The following is a 25,484-nucleotide window of genomic DNA, read 5'->3' as shown; positions in this document are numbered from 1 at the left end:
TCCCCTGCATTACAGGTGAATTTTTTACCAGTTGAGTTATCAGGGGAGCCCCATGTCTTTGAGAGAGGATACATTTTCCTCACTTTTGAGTTTATGAGGACTTTCTGGATTCCTTGCTTGCAGTGATTTTCTATACTCTGGTTTTACAGTCTGAGATGCAAGTGTGGGACAATGCAAAGCTTTAAGATAGAATCCACGCTTTGCTACTTCTTGACTGTTTGATCCTCTGAGCCCCCATTTATTTATCTGTGAAATGAAGGATACAACAGATCTGGTCTTGTCTAGGTATTCAATGACATATCATCGAATAGAATTTGAGTGTGAATTCTTTGAACAAACAAAACATTTTATTTGAGGAAGTAAAATGTTCTTTAAATGTTCAGTAATGCAAGAATAAATTGAATAAACTAGGGATCAAGGATAACAACTGTAGATTTAGAAAATGTTCATTTAGGATCAGTTTTTAAGTGAGCTTTTATTGAGCATATGTTTTAAAATGTCAATTCAAAAACTCTTTATTGACTTCTCATTATGCATTTGAAATATGTAGGCTCTGTGAGGGCAAGAGACAATGCATACAATATGTGTGCTATGTGTCTGGAGAAGGCAATGGCACCCCACTCCAGGACTCTTGCTTGGAGAATCCCATGGATGGAGGAGCCTGTTAGACTGCAGTCCATGGTGTTGCTAAGAGTCGGACACGACTGAGCGACTTCACTTTCACTTTTCACTTTCATGCATTGGAGAAGGAAATGGCAACCCACTCCAGTGTTCTTGCCTGGAGAATCCCAGGGATGGGGGAGCCTGGTGGGCTGCCGTCTATGGGGTCACACAGAGTCGGACACAACTGAAGTGACTTAGCATAGCATAGCATATGTGTTCTGCCCATAAGAATCTTACAGTAGAAAGCTTCTCTCAGTAAAACATTCAGAATCCAAAGTAGAAGGCATAGTTGATAACATAAAAAATATGTATAAATGTTATTCAATTCAGTTCAGTCACTCAGTTGTGTCCAACTCTTTGAGACCCCATGGACTGCAGCACACCAGGCTTCCCTGTTCATCAACAACTCCTGGAGCTTGCTCAAACTCAGGTCCATTGAGTTGGTGATGCCATCCAACCATCTTTTCCTCTGTTGTCTCCTTCTCCTCCTACCTAGTCTTTCCTAGGATCAGGGTCTTTTCCAGTTTGTCAGCTCTTCGCATTAGGTGGCCAAAATATTGGAACTTCAGCTTCAGCATCAGTCCTTCCAATGAATATTCAGGACTGATTTCCTTTGGATTGATTGGTTGGATCTCCTTGTAGTCCAAGGGACTCTCAAGAGTCTTCTGCAACACCACAGTTCAAAAGCATCAATTCTTTGGCACTCAGCTTTCTTTACAGTCCAACTCTCACATCCATATATGACTACTGAAAAAAGCATAGCTTTGACTAGACAGACTTAATAAAATTTATTAAGAGGTTAAATAGCTAAAATGTGGCTTTGAGTTTTTATAGCCACATTTAGTTACAAAAGCTTAACTTCAGCTCCTAATTCCTTTCCCCCTAAAAAAAAGGAGAAAAAAAAAGTTTATAATATAAAAAAGTAATTTTGTTTCGATATTTTGGGAAATTAGCATATTTGTGAATGAAAAAATAATATTCTGATTACTTTTAGTCATTTAAGATACTTCTCATGGGTATTTTATAAAAATTTATTCATTTAGATTATAGAAGAAAAATTTTGGTAATTATTTATCTATCATCATTTACATACTAAGTGGATCCTAAAGAAAATCAGTCAAACTCCTTTAGATGAATAATTTCTATGTGATAAGAAGTATTATATTTTAAACATTAAAAGTATGAATAGTTTATGAAAATAATTTTGGTGAAACTATTCTTTATTTAAAACAAGGTTTTAGCAAAAAACATATTTCAAGGATAAGCTATTTAATTCAAGACAATTGCTAAATTGTTTTATTGTTTTTATGCATCGTTTATGCTCACAGTGAAAAAGAACATAAAAAGCAGTACAGGAAAGAAAAAACTTACATAAATTCAGAAATGATGAACTGTAGTTTTAAAATAGTGTCATCAATATATTTTTTTAGTTAAAGCCCAACACAAATAGTACATGATTTTTAATTCTACTTTAAATTTTTATTCTACTCTTTAATTTTTCATTCTACTCTTCATCAAAGAATATATTCATTTGATTTATTTATTATAAATAGTATATCCCTAAACATTATTTATATTAATAGTATATATATTTATATCTGTGCGTGCTCAGTCATGTCCAACTCTTTGCAACCCCATAGCCCACCAGACTCCTCTGTCCATGGAATTTCCCAAGCAAGAATACTGGAGTAGGTTGCCATTTCCTGCACCAGGGGATCTACCCAACCCAGGGATCAAACCCACATCTTTGTCTCTTGCATTGACAGATTCCTTACTGCTGTGTCACCTGGAAAGCCCATAGTATGTATTAAAAAAAAAAAAAAATTATATGGAGAAGGCAATGGCAACCCACTCCAGTACTCTTGCCTGGAAAATCCCATGGATGGAGGAGCCTGGTAGGCTGCAGTCCACGGGGTTGCTAGGAGTCAGACATGACTGAGCGACTTCACTTTCACTTTTCACTTTCATGCATTGGAGAAGGAAATGGCAACCCACTCCAGTGTTCTTGCCTGGAGAATCCCAGGGATGGGTGAGCCTGGTGGGCTGCTGTCTCTGGGGTCGCACAGAGTTGGATACGACTGAAGTGACTTCACAGCAGCAGCAGCAAACAACTTATATATTATGATCTATAAAAATCTTTTTTTTTTTTTGCTAGGTTTTGGATCTATTGCATTGGGTTGTAATGAGGATTATTTTTTTTTTCTTTTTAAATTTTATTTTATTTTTAAACTTGACATAATTGTATTAGTTTTGCCAAATATCAAAAATAAATTGTTTTAAAAAGTGAGATCATATTCTTTTGCAACTGATGGAATCTTTAAAAACTATGTAATTTCTGCAAAAATAAAATGGATACTTTCAAGAGTACATTAAAATATAGTTGAACTGAGATGAGTATTTGCATAAACCACTTAAGAAAACTTGAAGACATTTTGCATTAATAATGAAATCATCACAACATATTATTTTCATGTATGTAAAGAATAACTGAGGTCAAAATTCTGCATTATGGAAATAAAAGTTAAAAAATTACTTTTGTTTTCATTCAAACCTGTTGTAAACTTCTGCAGAAAGGAGTAAGAGAATTTTCTCTCTCCAAAAAAAGCTATCTTGTCTTGTTTCTTGTTTTAACTGTTTAGACAACAAAAGTTGAATCTCAGATGAGGAACTTTGGGGATTTCATTGTATTTACAGATTTATCTGAGGAGATTAAGAGCAGGTGAAATTTGGAATGATCAGTTCTATCCTAGACAAGCTTTGTGATTGCTCTTGGCTATCTGATGTTTTCCAAGTTTGTGATAACCTGAACAGTTTGATGTTAGACGGATGATACAGCAGTTCTACACCAAGGGAGTCCTTATCTCTACATTGAATGACCCATTGAGGAAAAACCCACGGAGAGATCCGGGGTTTAAGAGAGGGAAGAGAATATGGTTAAATTTTCATCTCACTTTAGACCTTTGCTAAACCTAATCAGTATGTAAATATTAATATGTAATTTACTTTGCTCTGAGAGTTGTAAATATTCAGTAGCCTCTGCTTCTCTTGACAGCCAAAGGGAGGAACTGACAATCCATTTTCTGAACAAACAAAATATATTTTGTTCAACTGCTTTTAATAAAACTCGATTCCCTTCTTAGAGAATACAGATCAAATTTTTCTCTCTAGTAATATCATTTCCATACTTGTAAAAATAATGTTTAAAAAGTTCGATTTTCCTTTCATCAGTTAAAATGTCACTGTTTTTTAGTGTATCTCAATACATTATTGCCATGTATTTACTGTACCCTTTACATTTATAGCCAGATAACAAAATGGCCGTTTATAAAACACAGTTATATTTAAATCAATCAGAAACATTACATTAGTGAGAGAAACCAGCGTTTTTATAGAACTTGCCCTTGTTGCCATGTCAAAGGAGAATTCATGGTTGTTTATAATTTTCAGAAGAATTGCATTATGGTTTCTAAATCAGCATGAATATAATAACTATGAAAGACTTAAATGTTTGCCATTTGTCCTTGAAGAACTTTTAGTGGTTTGTAATCTAGACCTACTTTCACCTAATTTTTGAGTTTGAATTTTCAATAAATTATAGAGAAAGAACCCATCCCACACCTTAGTTTGTGGTTCTGTTATTCTATTGTACGGACACATTGGGGGAAAGAAAGTCGTTCATTAACTAACTTCATAATTTGAGGGGCTCTATTATAGAGTACACAGTCTTTGTATTTCAAGTGGTGGTTTGCTTTCAAGCCCTACCTTGTGTATTCAGAAACCCTATGTTTGGTAATACGTCAGTAAATTATGGACAATTTAACATATATATCCTCTCATTTAAGAAAGGCAAGTCAAATTACAGACACAGGCTTTGCCTCCCCTGAATCCTTACCTTTCCCTCTCTTTAAATGAGCCCCAACTTATGGAGTTCTTTCAATTTCACACAGTAATCTTTATGTTCACACAATGTTAATAAGCCTCATAATAAGGGTTATTGTACCAAAACCTTTAGAGTCAGAACTCAAAAACAGACTGACTTCTTGTATATAAACTTGTATAAAACTGGCTTTAACAGGTTTACTTCCATGTCGCTTCCCTATAATTTGCAAAGTCCTCTATAAAAGGCCTCCCCCTCTGCTTTACCTTTAGCCCAGTGTTGTAATAGCTGCTCACCATCATTGTACTCTTGTTGCTTCTGTCCTCCACAAATTGCTCTGCTGTGAAATTCAGTTATTAGAAAAGAGTCTTAGCACAGAAAACAAAAATATTAATAAGAGAAACATGGATAAAATCAATTGTGAATTGATCATCCTGTGATTCAAGAAATGAGTCTCCCTGTGGTAGAAGTAGAGAGGCACTCAAAGTGCCTCACAATCTCTATGAAATATGAGAGGAAGAGGAATGCTGACAATCCAAGCCAGAAAGAGCTTTTACTTGAATTATTCAGAGCATTCAAGTAGAATGCAGAGCTACCTTTTTTTTAATGTGTGTAGTTATGGGATGGGTAGTGGGAGATGTGCTTCAAGTATTTAATCCAAGTAATATCAACTTTTTCCTTAATTTGATATGCTCTGATTCTTTGATAACACTATTGTTATTCATTTTTAATCTAAAAAGATGAATAGTCTGACCTCCAGGCTTCTGAAGAAATGACAAATTTTATTTGGAATTAAAATTGTGTGATTTAAATTCTGTCACTTTTCTTGTTTGTATAAAGACAAACAGCTGAATATAAGCATCACCATTCCCTCACAGCTGAGGTAGTCAAACTTGTGATTTTAAAACAATGGCAAGGGAATTCCCTGGTAGTCCAGAGGTTAAGACTCCATGCTTCCCCTGCAGGGCGTATGGGTTGGATTGCTGGCCAGGGAATTAAGATCCTCTTGCCATGGAGTGCAGCCAAAAATAAATAAATAAAACAATGGTAAGCAGCTGCATCTTTACATCATAGAATATGGAAAGCATATTACATACCAAAGTTGTCTGTAGCAGTAAAAGCATCTATGGCAAACTCTCCTATATTCTTGTGTAGTATACTCTGTATATAGATTATATGTATAAATGTTTATAAGTATCACTGTGACTGTAGCCCACCAGGCTGCTCTGTCCATGATGTTCTCCAGGCAACAATGGAATAGAGAGGGTAGCATCTCCTTAGCCAGGGGTCTTTCCCACCAGGGATCAAATCTGTGTCTCCTGCAATGCAGGCAGATTCTTTACCATCAGAGCCACCTGGTAAGTCCAATCTACACTTATTTTCAACTGATTTTTTATACTTTTGTTTCTATAAAACTTAATAAAAGTGTTTTGATTTAGAAGTTGAGAAGAAAAACTCAGCCCTAAGACTTGGTTGAACCTCAGTCAGTGGTGGAATCAGATCCAGAGCCATGGGACTTCTTTCGTGCATCTAAAGCCTGCATCACTAAGTGTCTTATTACAAATGTTATTACAACCTGGCTAGTTCCTGTAGTAGTCTCTTATAAGTCTCCATGCTACAAACACAAACTACTCTGTGACATTACTGATTGTCCAAGGGCCCATACATTTTTGTTACAACCCCTGAAAACTAAACTCACTTTTATAAAGCATTAATCTCTGCAGGTCTAACTTACTTTGATTTTAAATGTGTTAGTTGCTCAGTCATGTCCAACTCTTTCCAGTCTCATGGACTGTAGCCCACCAGATCTGTCATGGAATTCTCCAGGCAGAATACTGGAGTGGGTCACCATTCCCTTCTCCAGGGTATCTTCCTCACCCAGGGATTAAACTTGGGTCTCCTGCATTGCAGGCAGATTATTTTTCAATTGAGCCACTGGGGAAGTGTCACTTTGATTTTAAATTTGCTATATTTTTAGCTTATTAAATGATAAAATATGATAAAATTTTAACATTTAAATTCTTTTTTATGTAGACCTTGACAGAAGCATTCTCTCTTAAACTCAATGGGATTCCAAGTTCTAAGCATTTCAGCTGCCTCTTAGCTTGAGTCCTTCTCCCTTTCCATTATCTCCATGACCAGTTTCATCTCCCACTAACCATTTCTCTATTGCAAATGAATTCTTTTTCTTGGGCTGATATTTCTCTGAATCCAGCTCACCAGCCAATTGTGTTTGGGTTTCCTAAAAAAACCTGCCGGAAGAAACTGAATTCAAGGCTGACTTGCCGATTTATCCTTGTAGCTTCTAATCAGTTGGATTCCCCTGCTAATCCGGTTTTTCTCAGTTGGCCTCCTTTAACTTTGATACCGTGTATTTTCATCCAAGGTTTTCACAAGGCTGTGTGCTCTCTAAAGCAAGTGCAGTTTTCTTACCCAGTAGAGAAAATGAGAAATAAAATTTTCATTATGGAAAAATGTATTCTTTCAAATGATTTTGAAACATCTATACTGGATTAATATCTGTCTGGTCGATATCTGAACCATATTTTGCCATTAACATTTATCCGGTATATATGATAATATTGGAGAAAAGAAGGGAGCACAAAAAGTATCAAATTCTCTAAGTATATTCATTCAACATAAAATGAAAAATGTCATCTAGTGAATATACATTATAATGTAATTATCAGAAACAGGTTAATATACTATATTGGGATTTTATTCAGTTTGTCTCATCTTCAGTCATTGTTCATATTAATCAATAGTCTTACAGATATGTGCCTGATTTCTTATGATTTAATCTTTTATAATTGATTATATTTTCTATTATGAATTGATCATTTGACTTTGAGGTTTTCCCAGTGGCATAACAGTAAAGAATCCACCTGCAATGCAGGAGACACAGGAGATGCAGGTACAAGTCCTGAGTTGGGAGGAGAAAATAGCAACCCACTCCTGTATTCTTACCAGGAAAATCCCATGGAAAAATCCCATGAACAAAGGAGGCTGGCAGGCTACAGTCCATGGGGTCACAAAGAGTCAGGCACGACTGAGCGACCGAGCACATTTGACTTCAAATTATTATGTAAACCAGATATAACTTCCTTTTGATTGGTCATCAAGGCATTTCCATGTCTACTTTTTAATTTTTACTCTGTTTAGCAAAAGCTTTTTACTCTGTTTAGCAAAAGCAGTAAGGATAGAGGCAACTATGGAATTTTATTAGTTCCACCAAAGGTATTTGTAAAGATGTAAAATTTTGAAATCTACAAATGTATTTAAAACCTTCTAGCAAATTAAAAGGACTGTCATGACCCACGGAATATTTCTAATAAAATTTTATATGCCTGTACTTTTTCGGATTCTTTCTTCTCCTTTGTGTTGTGTTGTATCCAGGGCTGGTATGGTAAATACTCAAGAAGAAATTCAGAGAGAAATATGAGAGATGACAGGCTTCAAGCTAGCATTAAAATAACTTGATTTGATTTGAGATTATCAAGCAAATGATCCACTTTTACAACCATCGGCTGAGTGACACTTCTTTGACATGACTTAAAAACCTTATACTGGAGATCAGACTTCTAAATATTGAATTTCATATCTCCACTAAATTCTATAGCACTCATCTATTGATTGATTGATTGATATTGAATATTTTATTGTGTTTTATGTATAAGAGGTTGGAACAAGTCAGTCTGAGGTTCAAAGAGAATATTAGTTTCAATGACTTATTCACAAGTAATATTTACAGTGCAGGACTATGAATGATGCAGCATCCCTCTGTTCTGCGGATTTCTGGTATAACATGAGGTATGCTGGGAGTGGGTGTATTATGGTTTGAAACATCCTAACATGAAAGTACAAGATATAGATCATTAAATACACATCTTAGCTTTCATTAGAGCAGACAAAACATTTGAGATGCATTCAGTAAAGATGTTTTATTTAAATCCTTTTAATTCTTGAATATTGAAAAAATGAAAGAAAATATTTCATTTTCTACTTTGTGAATGTAAGTATCATGAAAGGAACTATTAATTTTCTTCTTTGAAAGTTATTGCATCTGGGTAAAAAGTTAAAATAGAGATGAAGAAGACAATTACCCACAAATAATTTGCCACTTATGTATAGCTCTTACGCTTTTCAGATATTTCATGGAAAGATTAATTCAGTGATACTGTTCCACTCAACTTTATAATAGTTTGATTTGTTTTACTTATTAAAATGTATTAATCATAGGCATATGTTTTTTTTTCTTTTAGCAATGGTTGTTTTGAGCAACCTGGAACCAAATACAACTTATGAGATCAGGGTTGCAGCTGTAAATGGAAAAGGACAAGGAGACTATAGTAAAATAGAAATTTTCCAAACACTACCAGTCCGTAAGTAATCTGTGTTTTTCTCTCTGTTGTCATTCTCTTCCTTGCAAACTTAAATGGAATACTAAAATACAGGGAGACATTTCAACACTTTGAGAAAGTGAATTATATCTTTGTTGGAGTGGTTGCTGAAGATGGTGGCATCTCAGACTTGCAAAAAATAACTCTGTTCTGAAGAAAGGGGGAAAAAGCGCACTGCAAAATATAGAGTAAATTTGTTCCCATCAGGAAAGTGCCTTACTTTTTCAGTCTGATTAATTAGATTGTAGTGCTCAGACTATATTCAGAGAGAGAGTAGAGAAGTATCTGTGCAACAAATTTAACGTTCTATTTTGCTGAAGCATGACCATTGCCTGTATTCCATGGATTACATAGACCCTAAGTGTGAGAAAAAGGTACCACTAAATTAATTCATTGCAATGGTGACTGCAGAAGAATAACTGCTGAAGCCCCCTTCTCATTACTATCCTGTTTTGAAATGTTAAAATGCATTTACATAAAGTTAGATGAATTTAAAATAGTATAGATTTCCTTTATGTTGAATAAACTGTTAAAAATATGAGAAAATTGAGTGTGATAGAGCAAACACCATTATATAATCTATGCACTAGTTCAGTTCAGTTGCTCAGTTGTGTCGGACTCTTTGCAACCCTTTGGACTGCTGTATGTCAGGCTTCCATGTCCATCACCAACTCCCAAGCTTTCTCAAGTTCATGTCCATTGAGGTGGTGATGCCATCTAACCATCTCATCCTTTGTCATCCTTGTCTCCTCCTGCCTTCAATCTTTCCCAGCATCAAGATCTTTATCAATGAATCAGTTCTTCGCATCAGGTGGCCAAAATGTTGGCATTTCAGCTTCAGCATCAGTCCTTCCAATGAATATTCAGGATTGATTTTCTTTAGGATGGACTGCTTGGATCTCCTTGCAGTCCAAGGGACTCTCAAAAGTCTTTTTCAACACCACAGTTCAAAAGCATCAATTCTTCTCACATCCATACATGACTACTGGAAAAAGCATAGCTTTGGCAAGATGGACCTTTGCTGGCAAAGTAATGTCTCTGCTTTTTAAAATTCTGTCTAGGTTGGTCATAGCTTTTCTTCCAAGGAACAAGTGTGTTTTAATTTTATGGCTGCAGTCACCATCTTCAGTGATTTTGGAGCCCCCCAAAATAAGGTCTCTCACTGTTTTCATTGTTTCCCCATGAAGTGTTGGGACCAGATGCCATGATCTTAGTTTTCTGAAAGTTGAGCTTTAAGCCAACTTTTACACTCTCCTTTTTTCACTTTCATCCAGAGGCTCTTTAGTTCTTCTTCATTTTCTGCCATGAGGGTAGTGTCATCTGCATATCTGAGGTTATTGATATTTCTCCTGGCAATCTTGATTCAAGTTTGTGCTTCATCCAGTCCAGCATTTCTCATGATGTACTCTGCATATAAGTTAAATAATCAGGGTGACAATATACAGTCTAGACATAATCCTTTCTCAATTTAGAACAAGTCTGTTGTTCCATGTCCAGTACTAACTCTTGCTTCTTGACCTGTATACAGATTTCAAAGGAGGCAGGTCAGGTGGTCTGGTATGCCCATCTCTTTTAGAATTTTCCACAGTTTGTTGTGATCCACATGGTCCAAGGACTTGGTGTAGTAAATAAAGCATAAGTAGATGTTTTTGTGGAAGTCTGTCACTTTTTCAATGATCCAACAGATGTTGGCAATTTATCTCTGGTTCCTCTGCCTTTTCTAAATCCAGCTTGAACTTATGGAATTTCCTGGTTCATATACTGTTGAAGCCTGGCTTGGAGAATTTTGAGCATTACTTTGCTAGTGTGTGAGATGAGTGCAATTGTGCGGTAGTTTGAACGTTCTTTGGCTTTGCCTTTCTTTGGGATTGGAATGAAAACTGACCTTTTCCATTCCTGTGGCCACTGCTGAGTTTTCCAAAATTGCTGGCATATCAAGTGCAGCACTTTTACAGCATCATCTTTTAGGATTTGAAATGGTTCAACTGGAATTGCATCACCTTCACTAGCTTTGCTCGAATTCATGTTTCCTAAGGCCCACTTGACTTCACATTCCAGGATATCTGGCTGTGAGTGAGTGATCACACCATCATGGTTACCTGTGTCATGAAGATCTTTTTTGTATAGTCCTTTTGTGCATTCTTGCCCCCTCTTCTTAATATCTTCTGCTTCTGTTATGTCTATACCATTTCTGTCCTTTATTATGCCCATCTTTGCATGAAAAGTTCACTTCATATCTCTAATTTTCTTGAAGAGATCTCTAGTCTTTCCCATCCTATTGTTTTCCTCTATTTCTTGCACTGATCACTGGAGAAGGCTTTCTTATCTCTCCTTGCTGTTCTTTGGAACTCTGCATTTAAATGGGTATATTTTTTCTTTTCTCCTTTACCTTTTGCTTGTCTTGTTTTCTCAGTTATTTGTAAGATCTCCACAGACAAGCATTTTGCCTTTCTGCATTTATTTTTCTTGGGGATGGTCTTGATCCTTGCCTCCTGTACAATGTCACAAACCTCTGTCCATAGTTCTTCAAGCACTCTATCTGTTAGATCTAATCCCTTGTATCTATTTGTCACTTCTACTGTATGATCATAAGGGATTTGATTTAGGTCATACCTGAATGGTCCATCCAGTCAAAGCTATGGTTTTTCCAGTAATCATGTATGGATGTGAGAGTTGGACTGTGAAGAAAGCTGAGCACCGAAGAATTGATGCTTTTGAACTGTGGTGTTGGAGAAGACTCTTGAGAATCCCTTGGCCTGAAAGGAGATCCAACCAGTCCATTCTGAAGGAGATCAGCCCTGGGATTTCTTTGGAAGGAATGATGCTAAAGCTGAAACTCCAGTACTTTGGCCACCTCATGCAAAGAGTTGACTCATTGGAAAAGACTCTGATGCTGGGTGGGATTGGGGGCAGGAGGAGAAGGGGACGACAGAGAATGAGATGGCTGGATGGCATCACTGACTCGATGGACGTGAGTCTGAGTGAACTCCAGGAGCTGGTGATGGACAGCGAGGCCTGGCGTGCTGCGATTCATGGGGTCGCAAAGAGTCGGACATGACTGAGTGACTGAACTGAAATGAACTGAACTGAATGGTCTAGTGGTTTTCCTTACTTTCTTCAATTTAAGTCTGAATTTGGTAATAAGGAGTTCATGATCTGAGCCACAGTCAGCTCCTGGTCTTGTTTTTGCTGACTGTATAGAGCTTCTCCATCTTTGACTGTAAAGAATATAATCAAACTGATTTCGATATTGACCATCTGGTGATGTCCATTTGTAGAGTCTTCTCTTGTGTTACTGGAAGAGAGTGTTTGGTATGACAATCTATGCAATGCTCTGCTTATTATATACTTATGTTAGTACAGTCAAATTGACTGCAATAATCATCTTAATTTATGACCAAGCCTTTTCTGTTGGTTATCATAAAATGCCAGATATGTTGTGTATTCTCCATTCCTGATGCCAGAGTCTTTTTCAGTGCCTCGTTTTCACCAGGACCACTGCAAATAGATCTTAACTCAAAACCCCGCCTCCTGACTAAAATTACCCTAGAATGACTTAACCTCATTTTAATAGAGAGCTATCCTTTCTCTGCTTATAATCCTAAGCAACCCCACTCTTCATATTTAGTCTTTCTCATATTCTCTTATTGAATCCTTTTAAGATGTTATTGTACTTTTTTTAACAGAAGTTTAAATTTATATACAGAAAACATAGTATGTTAACAGCATATAAATCATCTTATTTCATAATATTTCACACTAATGCTGATACTCTTCCACTTCTGTGGAACTCTGTTCATATTAAACATATTATATTTATTATAAGACCATCTTCATGTGAAGAATAACACCAAAGTTATATTTTCATAAAGTGAGATTTTTTTTAATTTTTGAAATATTTGTTTATTTTTTTATTTATTGGTAGATCTATGAAGTTGTTCTAGTCAAAAACTGTTTCAGAAATCAATTTTTCCACAAAAATAATACAATTCAGTATACCTTAAAATGAAATTTTTTTAAATGACAATCTTTTTATTTTTATTTATTTATTTATTTATTTTTACTTTACAATGTTGTATTGGTTTTGCCATACATCAACATGAATCTGCCACAGGTATAAATTTTGAAACCTGTGTATAGTTTGGATACTATAAAAATTTATTTATTCAAATTTATATCTAGCTTAAAAACATCCATTAAAGGAGATGACAAATTGCTAATTTATTATATTTCTGGTAGGTATATATTTTAGATAGCTTGATGACTTAATATGTTTATATTAATACATATTTACACATTTACAAATTAAATTTATATTAGAAAACTAAATGATAGCATGCTATCAATACACGAAATAAAGCTTAATACTTGTATAATGTGATGAGTTCTATTCTTAAAGCATTTGCCCATGAGTATAAATTATATATATGATTCTGAGATTTCACATTTTGGCATGATACTTCTCGATTTATGAATGTTGCTGTTTCTTGGATGGATAAAAAGAAGATCAAAAGTTATATCACAACAAAGGATAAATAGAAAATGGTAAACACAGGATGATGTTATACATTTTGTTATATGACTATTTTTTTAATTAAAATGTATCTCTACATCTATGAAGTGTGTGCAAATATCAAGAATGTTCTATTGCTTATATAGGTGAACCGAGTCCTCCATCCATACATGGACAGCCAAGCAGTGGGAAGAGCTTTAAGCTGAGTATCACCAAACAGGATGATGGTGGAGCCCCTATTTTAGAATACATCGTGAAATATAGAAGTGTAAGTACCCTGTTTATTATCATTGTGCACAGTGTTTTCAAATTTAATTGCATTAAATTTGCATTAATTCATAGATACATCAGAAGTAAATGCATATTACATACATTGTTGTTAAACAATGTAAACAGTTCTCATAGGAATTCAAATGCTATTTTTCCATTGATGAAATTCATCATTATATATTATAGAATGTTTGCTTGTTTTCATAAAACCTAACCATAGATAGAAGGCAATGGCACCCCACTCCAGAACTCTTGCCTGGAAAATCCCATGGATGGAGGAGCCTGGTAAGCTGAAGTCCTTGAGATCGCTAAGAGTCAGACCCGACTGAACGACTTCACTTTGACTTTTCACTTTGATGCATTGGAGAAGGAAATGGCAACCCACTCCCACTCCTGGAGAATCCCAGGGATGGAGGAGCCTGGTGGGTTGCCGTCTATGGGGTTGCACAGAGTCAAACACGACTGAAGTGACTTAGCAGCAACAACCATAGATAGTCGAAATAACATGGTGTTCATGTGATTTCTAAATCGCATGTTGTTCATTTCTTGCCATGGTATTCATATTGTGATTTCTAAACTTAGCTACTTTTCAGAAATGAGATATCATTTTTCCCTTTCTTTCCGAGTTTAGCAGAATATATCACCTTCCATTCTACTTGATTTTAATAACTTCAAACTAAGCTATCTTTTCAATTTTAGTTACTTTAAGTAGTATTCACAACTCAAAATTACTTCATAATTAATTTTTATGAATTATTAAATTTTTATTGACTCAAAGTACATTACTATTTAAATGGATTGTAGAAAATAAATCACTCTAATCAGCATTTAACAAATAATGGCCACATTTAACTTGAGAAAGAGGGAATAGATTTCTTCAAGTTTACTTAGCACTAACTAATATGGGATTTTGAACAACTGAAAGCTGCCGTGGGACTTGTCATCTATATAGGTTATGAAGGATCTCTTGTTTTACAGAGTGATGGAAAAGTCACCTGATGGACTCTACCTTCATCTGAAAAATAATACCAAAGTTCGCTAGAGGTGATTTCTGTTAACAGCTTTACCATAAGAACCACTGAGTATTTAATGTGGAATATGTTAAAAAGTGGAACACAATTTTATATTAAATTATGTGAAGTTTATTTACTAATGGTTATTATTATCCTTGGCTCAGTGGTAAAGAATCTATCTGAGGCAGGAGATGCAGATTCAATCCCTGGGTTGGGAAGATCCCCTGAAGGAAATGGCAACCCACTCCAGTATTTTTGCCTGGAGAATCCCATGGACAGTGGACCCTGTGTGCTACAGTTCATGGGGTCGCAAAAAGTCAGACATGACTTAGTGACTAATCAGCAACATGATTATCCCCATTATAGCATATCAATTCTATTTATTTTTTCCTTTTCACCCTTTCAAAATTCACTTTAGTGTGTTTAATAAGTTCCCTTAAGCCTATTTCCTTTTCAAATACATGTGCTACTATCATTTTTAATTCATATACATCTTTTAAAATTTATATCACCTACTCATTTCTTGTAATTTTTGAAGTGTTACACCAAATTTAAAAATGTATCTAGCTTCCAGTTGTCATGATGGCATTTTGTATTTGCTTTATGTTGTCATTGTAATAGCGCCCTTACAAAACAGGTTGAAAAATTATTCCCCCTTTTCACTACATCAGGCATACTTTGGAAATTTAAGTGATTGTATTATTTATAATTTAATTTTTCTACCTTCTGTCTTTCTAATGTTTATGATTAGCATCATAATGTCTCAATTTCATGCTTATGTTAACTGAACTTATTACTACTTTCCAAGTACATTATATTTTAAAAAACAGTGCAGTTGCTCCTTAATAGTACCCACTCCAGTGTTCTTGCCTGGAGAATCCCAGTGAAGGGGGAGCCTGGTGGGCTGCCATCTATGGGGTGGCACAGAGTCAGACACGACTGAAGTGACTTAGCAGGAGCAGCAGCAGTAGGTAGATGAATTTTTAACTGTTTTCCCACAAATCCACAATTTTCTAAGTTATAATATTGTTGCTTTCAAATTCAAACATCTAAATTTTGAAGGGTAGTAAAAAAGGGAGTTTAATTTTGAGTGGCTTATGTCAATATTTAAGTTTAGACCTCAGTTCAACCTTTTAAATTTCTGATTGATATCCCCTTCCCAGGATCTCTCTCTGTTGCAGGTTTCATACTGGGGATGATGAACAGATATGTGTGTCTTATGGCTAATCTGCTATGGAGGCTCCATGCCCCCATTCCAAAATAACTCTGAATGGCTCACTTGTTTCTCTCTGATTCTGATGGTATCTTTCTAGTCAAACCCAGTTTTTCAGTTATTCTTACTTGGCCATCTGGAAACTCTTTGAAAGTGAAAGTCTCTCTGTAAGGGCCACAAGCTTAAAAGAAATTAGTGGAATTAAACTGGGATAAAAGAACTTGAACACAGATTGTAGCATACCTTTGTGCCCAGAAAAATTCATTATGCAAAATACAGATGGATGGTAAGAACTTATAGATAACTTCAATAAAATACCATGTTGAACTCAGAAATTCAGTAAGTTGTAAAAATATGTTTAAAGTACTCTGTGTATGTATAATTTCTACCTAAAACTAAAAGCTATGCTTGGCTATCTAAAGAGTTGATATTTTAAAAAGCACAAATGTTTCATTGAGTTTAACCAAAATCATTAATTCTGACTGATGATAGCAAATGTGATTTCAGATTATATCTTTTCTTCCTCTATTAGTGGTTTTATATTACATAGCATGTATATTTTTGGAATGCTATGATTTTGTTCAGCTATACAGTCAAACGTGCAAATTGCTTTTCGTTATGTTCTTTCATCCCTAGCATGCTGGCTTTTGTCTTCATATAGATTATATTGTGTACTAAGATGTTGCCCGCACATCTCCTTTTAGAACATGAAGAGAGCTAAAGGACGAAAAGGAGCAACAAGATGTTTAAGATGAATTTGTTTTTCCAGCAGACTCTACACAGTTTTCAAAAGCTACATCAAGTAGAATTAGAATTATGTCTCATTAGATAGAATATCGGAGAAGGCAATGGCACCCCACTCCAGTACTCTTGCTTGGAAAATCCCATGGATGGAGGAGCCTGGTAGGCTGCAGTCCATGGGGTCGTGAAGAGTTGTAAACGACCACGCGCCTTCACTTCCACTTTTCACTTTCATGCATTAGAGAAGGAAATGGCAACCCATTCCAGTGTTCTTGCCTGGAGAATCCTTGTGGGCTGCTGTCTATGGGGTCGCACAGAGTCGGACACGACTGAAGCGACTTAGCAGCAGCAGCAGATAGAATATGGCTCATGACCATCACTAAATGAAAAGTATTATATCTGGGAGGTGGGTCAGCTAAACATTGGCATCGTCAACATACTGTTAATTATCTTTCTCATTATAAAAGCTGTATTAATCTGCTAGGGCTACCATAACAAAATGATACAGACCAAGTGGCTTTAGCAACACAAATGTGTTTTCTCACAGTTATGGAGTCTGGAAGTCCAAGATCAAGGTGTCAGCAGATTTATTTCTCCTGAGGCCTATCTGCTTGGCTTGTAGATGGCCACCTACTTGTTGTGTCTTCACATGGCCTTTTTTTCTGTGCGCACACATCTCTTCCTCTTTTTATGAAAATATTTCTTCCTCTTTTTATGAAAATAGAAGTCCTTTTGGATAAGGACTCCATCCTAAGGACCTCATGTAAGCTTCAGTTCAGTTCAGTCACTCAGTCGTGTCCGATTCTTTGTGACCCCATGAATTGCAGTACGCCAGGCCTCCCTGTCCACCACCAACTCCCGGAGTTCACTCAGACTCACGTCCATTGAGTCAGTGATGCCATCCAGCCATCTCATCCTCTGTCGTCCCCTTCTCCTCCTGCCCCCAATCCCTCCCAGCATCAGTCTTTTCCAATGAGTCAACTCCTTAATTACCTCTGTAAAGGCTACATCTCCTAATAGAATCACATGGGAGGTTAGAACTTTAACATATTAATATGAAGGGGTATACATAATTTAGTCTATAGCAATGCTGTCTGTCATGAATCCTATATATGTAAAAAGACACACTGTTGGCACTCTGGGTGCCTGACAGTGGGCCATCCAGAACTCAACCACCCATTACAGTATGTGTTGCATCTCCCAACCCCACTTACTCTATTGCAAGTAGTTGAAACCAAAAATGTTCATTAGAGTATTACTATATCTGTTCAGAGACAATAAGATTAACAAAATGGAAATAGACATTCAAAGGGAAATATATGTATATATTTGAAAACATAAATTGCCATTTAAAATGCTGCCAAAATGTATTGTCCTTTCCTTAATGAAAACTAGAATTAGTTTTGTGAGAAGTTATGTGTGAAACATATATGGACACAAGTAAGTATAGTATTAAGTATATTAAGACTAGAACATTTTTAGAGATTCAAATTTACAGCAGTCATCAGGGTATTTTACCTTTACACACAGTTGATGTGACTCAGGATAAGATTTGAACAAGCACAGGTTTTGTTTTGTTTTGTTTTTTCTTTCAGTAAATCTCTAGCTTCCATTATTTTACATTTGTTTCCCCACCTATCCCCAACCAACCTAGTATTAGCAATGCCCTGCTTTTGCCTATTTACTCAATATGTAAGTTCACTTTGACAATAAAAGAAAGTTTTAGTTCTTCCTCAATTCCATCTCATTTCTCCTGGCCATACCTTTCATCACCATATACTTACTCTTAATTTTCACTAATCAGCTGTTTATAACAACCAAAATTCATAGATCTCTTTTTAAAGATCGTAATTGAAATGATTGTTAGCATAATTTTAACAAAGCAATAATTGACTAATAATCGATTACTGGGTCACTACACTAAAGCCTACAGGTATTTTAGCAGAGAACACTGCTTTATTAAGGAAATTGGGCTTCTATGGTAAGATTTGTAAAAGTAATTCCTCACACCCTTTGTATTACAAGGAAGTTATTGCTAACTTTTAGGCCAAAAAAAAAAAAAAAAGGCAGAAAAATGTATAATTGTATATAAAATGACATTTTCTGACAGTTTTAAATGGACAAACTGAAACTTACAGAATTTGAATGGCTTAGTCATGAGTATCAATGGGAACAAAACATGAGTCTATAGTCAGAAACAATTTTGTGACAGTAAGGGCTGAGTTTAAATATGCCTGCAGAGATTAAATTGTCTCCTCAACCACTCTCCCATCTTAACTCAGCTTACCTATCTACTTTGCCTCCAAATACAGCCATTCTGATTCACTTCATCTTTACCAAACCATTTAGTGGTATGCCTTGTATGGGTTTCCCAGGTGATGCAGAGGTAAAGAATCTGCCTGCTGATGAAGGAAACCCGAGAGATGTGACGTTTTGATCCCTGGGCTGAGAAGATACCCTGGAGAAGGAAATGGCAATCCACTCCAGTATTCTTGCCTGGAGAATTCCATGGACAGAGGAGCCTGGTGAGCTACAGTCCATGGGGCTGCAAGGAGTCAGACAGGACTGAGTAGTGATTGACCACGCACACATGCCTTGTACTCCAAAACACTAATATAATCTCCACATCCCTAAGTTTTTCTTTCCCTCCCTTTACCACCTCCTCTGTCCTGCATACAATCATACTCTGCAGGTCCAATTGAAAATTCCAAAATTCAGTATAAAGTTATATTCATGTGGTTAAACAATATCCCATCTTGGGAAAAAATAATTTTCTCCATATTTTCTTTCTCAATAGGTCACTTTTCATGTTAAAAACTTACATGTTCAAAATTAGGTCGCAAACGTGTAGCAGTATTTGCCTTGACATTTGCACTTGTATTGAAATAATAACTATTTCAAAAATAGCTTAATTATCTCTTTCCTTTGTATGATTCCAAGCCATTTCATCTATTAATATTAGTTCCTCAAAATGAATGAATTCCACAGTGGAGTAAAGAGCAGTTGAACAACTTGAAATTTTATTTAGCTATATGCAATAGATTTTTAAATTGGACAGCCTATAGGGAAATTAAATCGATAAATTCAGAAAGTAAGAAACATGCTTATGATTTTTACTTGACTGCTTCTTTGACCCTATCTTTCAACTCTCCTGTGCACAGGACTATATGTTTTATAATCTAGGAACAACAAAATGCATATAGTACATACCTTATATGATTGTTGATTTGTAACAGACATCATATCTGAGTATTTACACCTGCCTTTAACTGGAACAGGAAGACCAATAATATTGTAATATAGAGAATGTTTAACTTCCTATAGATAATGAATCAAGAAACATTATATATTATCCTCTAGTAATTAGAGGGGGCTTCCCTGGTGGTTCAGATGGTAAAGAATCTGCCTGCAATGCAGGAGACTAGGTTGGAAGACAGAATTTATAAGACCAGAACTAGGGTAATAAAAACAGAATTAGATGTTTCCATGGACCCTTTGTGAAAATTAACATCTCTAATAAGGCAGTGAGATTACACAATGTATTTGGAAAATAAAGACAAACATTAATGTCATAATGTGTATAGAAAAATTAGTCATTTCATGTACAGAATATTTTTACCTACTTCATATTGTAGTTTCAATAAAACTCTACATAATTTAATAAGTGTTTTTTATATGCTTTCATCAGTTTTTCACTTTTCTCACTGGGTGATAGGTATCAGATCCTAACTATCACTTAATTTTTGTAAATTAAAAAAATTGCCTGATCTAAGAAGGGCTATATAAAATTCATAAAATAACATCAATTTTGAAAATATACTTCAGGGACTAGCAACACTGCTCTAGCATATATTTCTAGGTCATAATTGACCTTCTTAAGCTTGACTAACTATCTCAATGGCCATAGGTGAAAAAAAAGATAATTTTGAAAAAACTATTAAAATAATAAGTAGAGGAGGGAGGGGGGTTCAGGATGGGGAACATGTGTACACCCTTGGCAGATTTATGTTGATGTATGGCAAAACCAATACAATATTGTAAAGTAATTAACCTCCAATTAAAATAAATAAATTTATATTAGAATAATAATAGTAAGTAGCATTGAGATTTTATTGTTGAGAGAACTTATTTTATAATCAATTGTAAATAATTTGCTAGTAACTAATTTGTAGTTTTAATTATATTTAGGTGTGCATACTGACATTTATTTAAAGCCATCCAGTTATGTTTTGAAATATTTTCAACCACTGAATAGCTATGGACATTCCATTTCCAGTTCCAGTTCAGTCACACAGTCGTGTCCAACTCTTTGCAACCCCATGAATCGCAGCACGCCAGGCCTTCCTGTCCATCACCAACTCCCGGAGTTTTCAAACTCATGTCCATGGAGTCGGTGATGCCATCTAGCCATCTCATCCTCTGCCGTCCCCTTCTCCTCCTGCCCCCAATCCCTCCCAGCATCAGGGTCTTTTCCAATGAGTCAACTCTTCGCATGAGGTGGCCAAAGTATTGGAGTTTCAGCTTTAGCATCAGTCCTTACAATGAACACCCAGGACTGATCTCCTTTAGAACAGACTGGTTGGATCTCCTTGCAGTCCAAGCGACTCTCAAGAGTCTTCTCCAACACCAAGTTCAAAAGCATCAATTCTTCGGTGCTCAGCCTTCTTCACAGTCCAACTCTCACATCCATACATGATCACTGGAGAAACCATAGCCTTGACTAGATGGACCTTTGCTGGCAAAGTAATGTCTCTGCTTTTTAATATGCTATCTAGGTTGGTCATAACTTTCCTTCCAAGGAGTCAGTGTCTTTTAATTTCATGGCTGCAATCACCATCTGCAGTGATTTTGGAGCCCCCCAAAATAAAGTCTGACACTGTTTCCACTGTTTCCCCATCTATTTGCCATGAAGTGATGGGACAAGGTGCCATGATCTTAGTTTTGTGAATGTTGAGCTTTCAGCCAACTTTTTCACTCTCCTCTTTCACTTTCATCAAGAGGCTTTTTAATTCTTCTTCCCTTTCTGCCATAAGGGTGGTGTCATCTGCATATCTGAGGTTATTGATATTTCTCCCCAAAAAAGTTCTAAACTTTTTGTGGTACTTTTTTCTTTGCTGCTAGTGAAAATAATGATTTGTAATCACCCTTGTAGTGATAGCATCAAATAGACTAATTGTCTGAATGAATAAGTACATTGACAACCCAATGAATAAGTTGGTCTATGTTATGCAATTATAAATGATCCTGTATCTAGATTAATAAATACAAGAAATAATATATATAAGGGTAAAAAACTTTCACTGTGTGAATTTTCATGGAATGTGAGCACACAGAAGGTAATGAATAGGAAAAATTAGAACTTATTTTTTCCTCAAGACATACCTGGATGATGGAGAGTAGAAATACATAAAGTAGAGTCCAATTTACAAAAATTCACCAAGCTTCAGTACTTGAAAGAAAGGCAGTTTAAATCAGCTATAATAATACTTAAAAGGGGGTTAGATCCTGAAACTCTCCTAAAAACTTCTAAACCTTGCATCTTTCCCAGTCACAGTAGAATGTGTGTGTGTGTGTGTGTGTGTGTGTGTGTGTGTGTGTGTTTATACATTATCCAGATTGCTAAATCACCGCTCATATTCAGAGTAACGAGCAGAGCTTCAGAGAATTCTGAGCCTTCTGTAAAGTCATACAAGTACCAGGAAGTCCAGGAGTTAGAAGGTGCCTTGCACATGAACACAAAATCTTAAATTGAAACATTGGAATCACAGGGATTTAACATTAATCGTTAGCAGGAGCTCACCTCGTCTGTGGGCCTTCCCTTTCATAATTATTCAGCTTTTATTTAAGATGATATTGACCATATATATTCTGAGACTTTGGAAAGAAACTTAGTAGATTTTTCATTATGAATAAAAACAGTCAAGGAATAACAAGTCAAGTCCATAAATAATAAAGCCAAGACCCTCTCTCTCTCTCCTTCAATCTCCTCTCTATACAGATGATGGCAAATCTTTCCCTAAATACTAATATTTTTACAGAGAATTGAGTAGAGTTCCCTGTGCTCTACAGTAGGTTCTTATTATATATTTTGTATGTAGTAGTGCCTGTATGTCAATCCCATCTCCCAATTTATCCCTCTCTCTTCCTTTATGGCCCTCATAACCATAAATTTGTTTCTACATCAGTGACTTACTGTTTTTTAAAGAGATTCATTTGTACTATCTTTTGGATTCCATATAAAAGCAATATCATGGGAGATGTCTCTTTTTCTATCTGAACTATTCACTCAGTATGATGATATCTAGGTCCATCCATGTTGCTGCAGTGACATTAATTCATTCTTTTTTATGGCTGAATGATATTCCACTGTGTATACATACCACATATTTGGGCTTCCCAGGTGGCACAGTGGTAAAGAATCCATCTGCCAATGCAGGATACACAAGACATGTGGGTTCAGTCCCTAGGTAGGAAAGATCCTCTGGAATAGGAAATGGCAACTCACTTCCGTATTCTTGCCTGGGAAATTGCATGGAAAGAGGAGCCTGGCAGGCTACAGTCCATTGGGTAGGAAACAGACAGACACAACTGAGAGAGTGAGCACACACACGAATCTTTATTCTCTGTTGATGGACATTTAGGTTACTTCTATGTCCTGGATATTTTGAATAGTGCTGTGGTGAACTTTAAGGTGCATATATCTTTTCAAAGTATGTGTTTCTTCTGAGATATGCCCAGAAGGGGGATTGATGGATGATAGGGTAGCTTTATTTTTAGTTTTTTAAGGATCTTTGTACTGTTCTCCCAATTGGCTTTACCAATTTACATTCCTACTGATAGTATAGGTGAGCTCTCTTTTCTGCACACCCTCTCAGGCATTCATTGTTTGTAGTTTTTTTGTTTTTTTAATGATGGCCATTCTGACCAGTGTGAGGCAATGCTTTCTTGTAACAAATAAGAAATAAATAAAAAAAAAATTTAGAAAGAAGTGACAATGAAACAGAACTACACAAAATCTGTGTTGTTATTCAGTTGCTAAGTGGTGTCCAATTCTTTGAAACACCATGGACTGCAGCACACCAGGTTTTTCTGTTCTTCACCATCTCCCAGAGTTTGCTCAAACTCATGTCCATTGAATCAGTGATGCCATCCAATCATTTGTCATCCCTTTCTCCTCTTGCCGTCAATCTTTCCCACCATCAGTGTGTTTTCCAGTGAGTCAACTCTTTGCATCAGGTGGCCAAAGTATTGGAGCTTCAGCGTTGGCATCATTTCTTCCAATGAATATTCAGGGTTGATTTCCTTTAGGATTGACTGGTTTGATCTCCTTGCAGTCCAAGGTACTCTCAAGAGTCTTCTCCAGCATCACAATTCAAAAACATCAATTCTTCAACATTCAGCATCCTTTATAATCCAACCCTCACATCCGTTCGTGACTGCTGGAAAACCATCAGTTCAGTTCAGTTCTCAGTTATGTCCGACTCTTTGTGACCCCATGAAGTGCAGCACGCCAAGCCTCCCTGTCCATCACTAACTCCCAGAGTTTACCAAAACTCATGTCCACTGAGTTGGTGATGCCATCCAACCATCTCATCCTCTGTCGTCCCCTTCTCATCCTGCCCTCAATCTTTCCCAGCATCAGGGTCTTTTCAAATGAGTCAGCTCTTCACATCAGGTGGCCAAAGTATTAGAGTTTCAGCTTCAACATCAGTCCTTCCAATGAACACCCAAGACTGATTTCTTTTAGGATGGACTGATTTGATCTCCTTGCAGTCCAAGGGACTCTCAAGAGTCTTCTCCAACACCACATGTCAAAAGCATCTATCTTTTGACGCTCAGCTTTTTTTATAGTCCAACTCTCACATCCATACATGACTACTGGAAAAACCAATAGCCTTCACTAGATGAACCTTTGTTAACAAAGTGATGTCTCTGCTTTTTAATATGCTGTCTAGCTTGGTCGTAACTTTCCTTCCAAGGAGTAAATGTCTTTTAATTTCATGACTGCAGTCACCATCTGCAGTGATTTTGGAGCCCAGAAAAATAGTCAGCCATTGTTTCCACTGTTTCCCCATCTATTTGCCATGAAGTGATGGGACTGGATGCCATGATCTTAGTTTTCCGAATGTTGACCTTTAAGCCAACTTTTTCAGTCTCCTCTTTCCTTCTCATCAAGAAGCTCTTTAGTTCTTCACTTTCTGCCATAAGGGTGGTATCATCTGCCTATCTGAGGTTATTGATATTTCTCCCAGCAATCTTGATTCCAGCTTGTGAGTCATCCTTCCCAGCATTTTGCATGATGCACTCTGCATAGAATTTAAATAAACAGGATGACAATATACAGCCTTGATATACTCCTTCTTCTGTTGGGAACCAATCTGTTTTTCCATGTCCAGTTCTAACTGTTGCTTCTTGACCTGCATACAGGTTTGTCAAGAGGCAGGTTAGGTGGTCTGGTATTCCCATCTTTTTAAAAATGTCCACAGTTTATGTGATCCACAGAGTCAAAGGCTTTAGCATGTCAATGAAGCATAAGTAGGTGTTTTTCTGGAATTCCCTTGCTTTTTCTGTGATCCAAATGATGTTGGCAATTTGATCTCTAGTTCCTCTCCCTTTTCTAAATCCAGCTTGTACATCTGGAAGTTGTTTTTTTGTTTTTGTTTTTGTTTTTTTTTTAATATAAATTCATTTATTTTAATTGGAGGCTAATTACTTTACAATATTGTATTGGTTTTGCCATACATCAACATGAATCTGGCACTGGTGTACACATGTTCCCCATCCTGAACCCCCC

At 36.2% G+C, this 25,484-nt stretch overlaps 1 protein-coding gene across 1 annotated transcript in view; it reads left to right on the top strand.

The window, feature by feature from the left end:
• The window catches only part of NCAM2 (neural cell adhesion molecule 2), a 539,245-nt gene that overhangs the window by 501,535 nt on the left and 12,226 nt on the right, over window positions 1-25,484 (top strand). The window contains exons 13-14 of the mRNA XM_055567775.1: window positions 8,803-8,922; window positions 13,600-13,721. Of these exons, the coding sequence (XP_055423750.1) occupies window positions 8,803-8,922; window positions 13,600-13,721 (242 nt within the window). The remainder of the gene's footprint in view (window positions 1-8,802; window positions 8,923-13,599; window positions 13,722-25,484) is intronic.

Source organism: Bubalus kerabau, chromosome 2 (assembly GCF_029407905.1).
Source record: "Bubalus kerabau isolate K-KA32 ecotype Philippines breed swamp buffalo chromosome 2, PCC_UOA_SB_1v2, whole genome shotgun sequence".
Taxonomy (NCBI): domain Eukaryota; kingdom Metazoa; phylum Chordata; class Mammalia; order Artiodactyla; family Bovidae; genus Bubalus; species Bubalus kerabau.
This window is presented reverse-complemented; position numbering and strand designations above follow the sequence as displayed.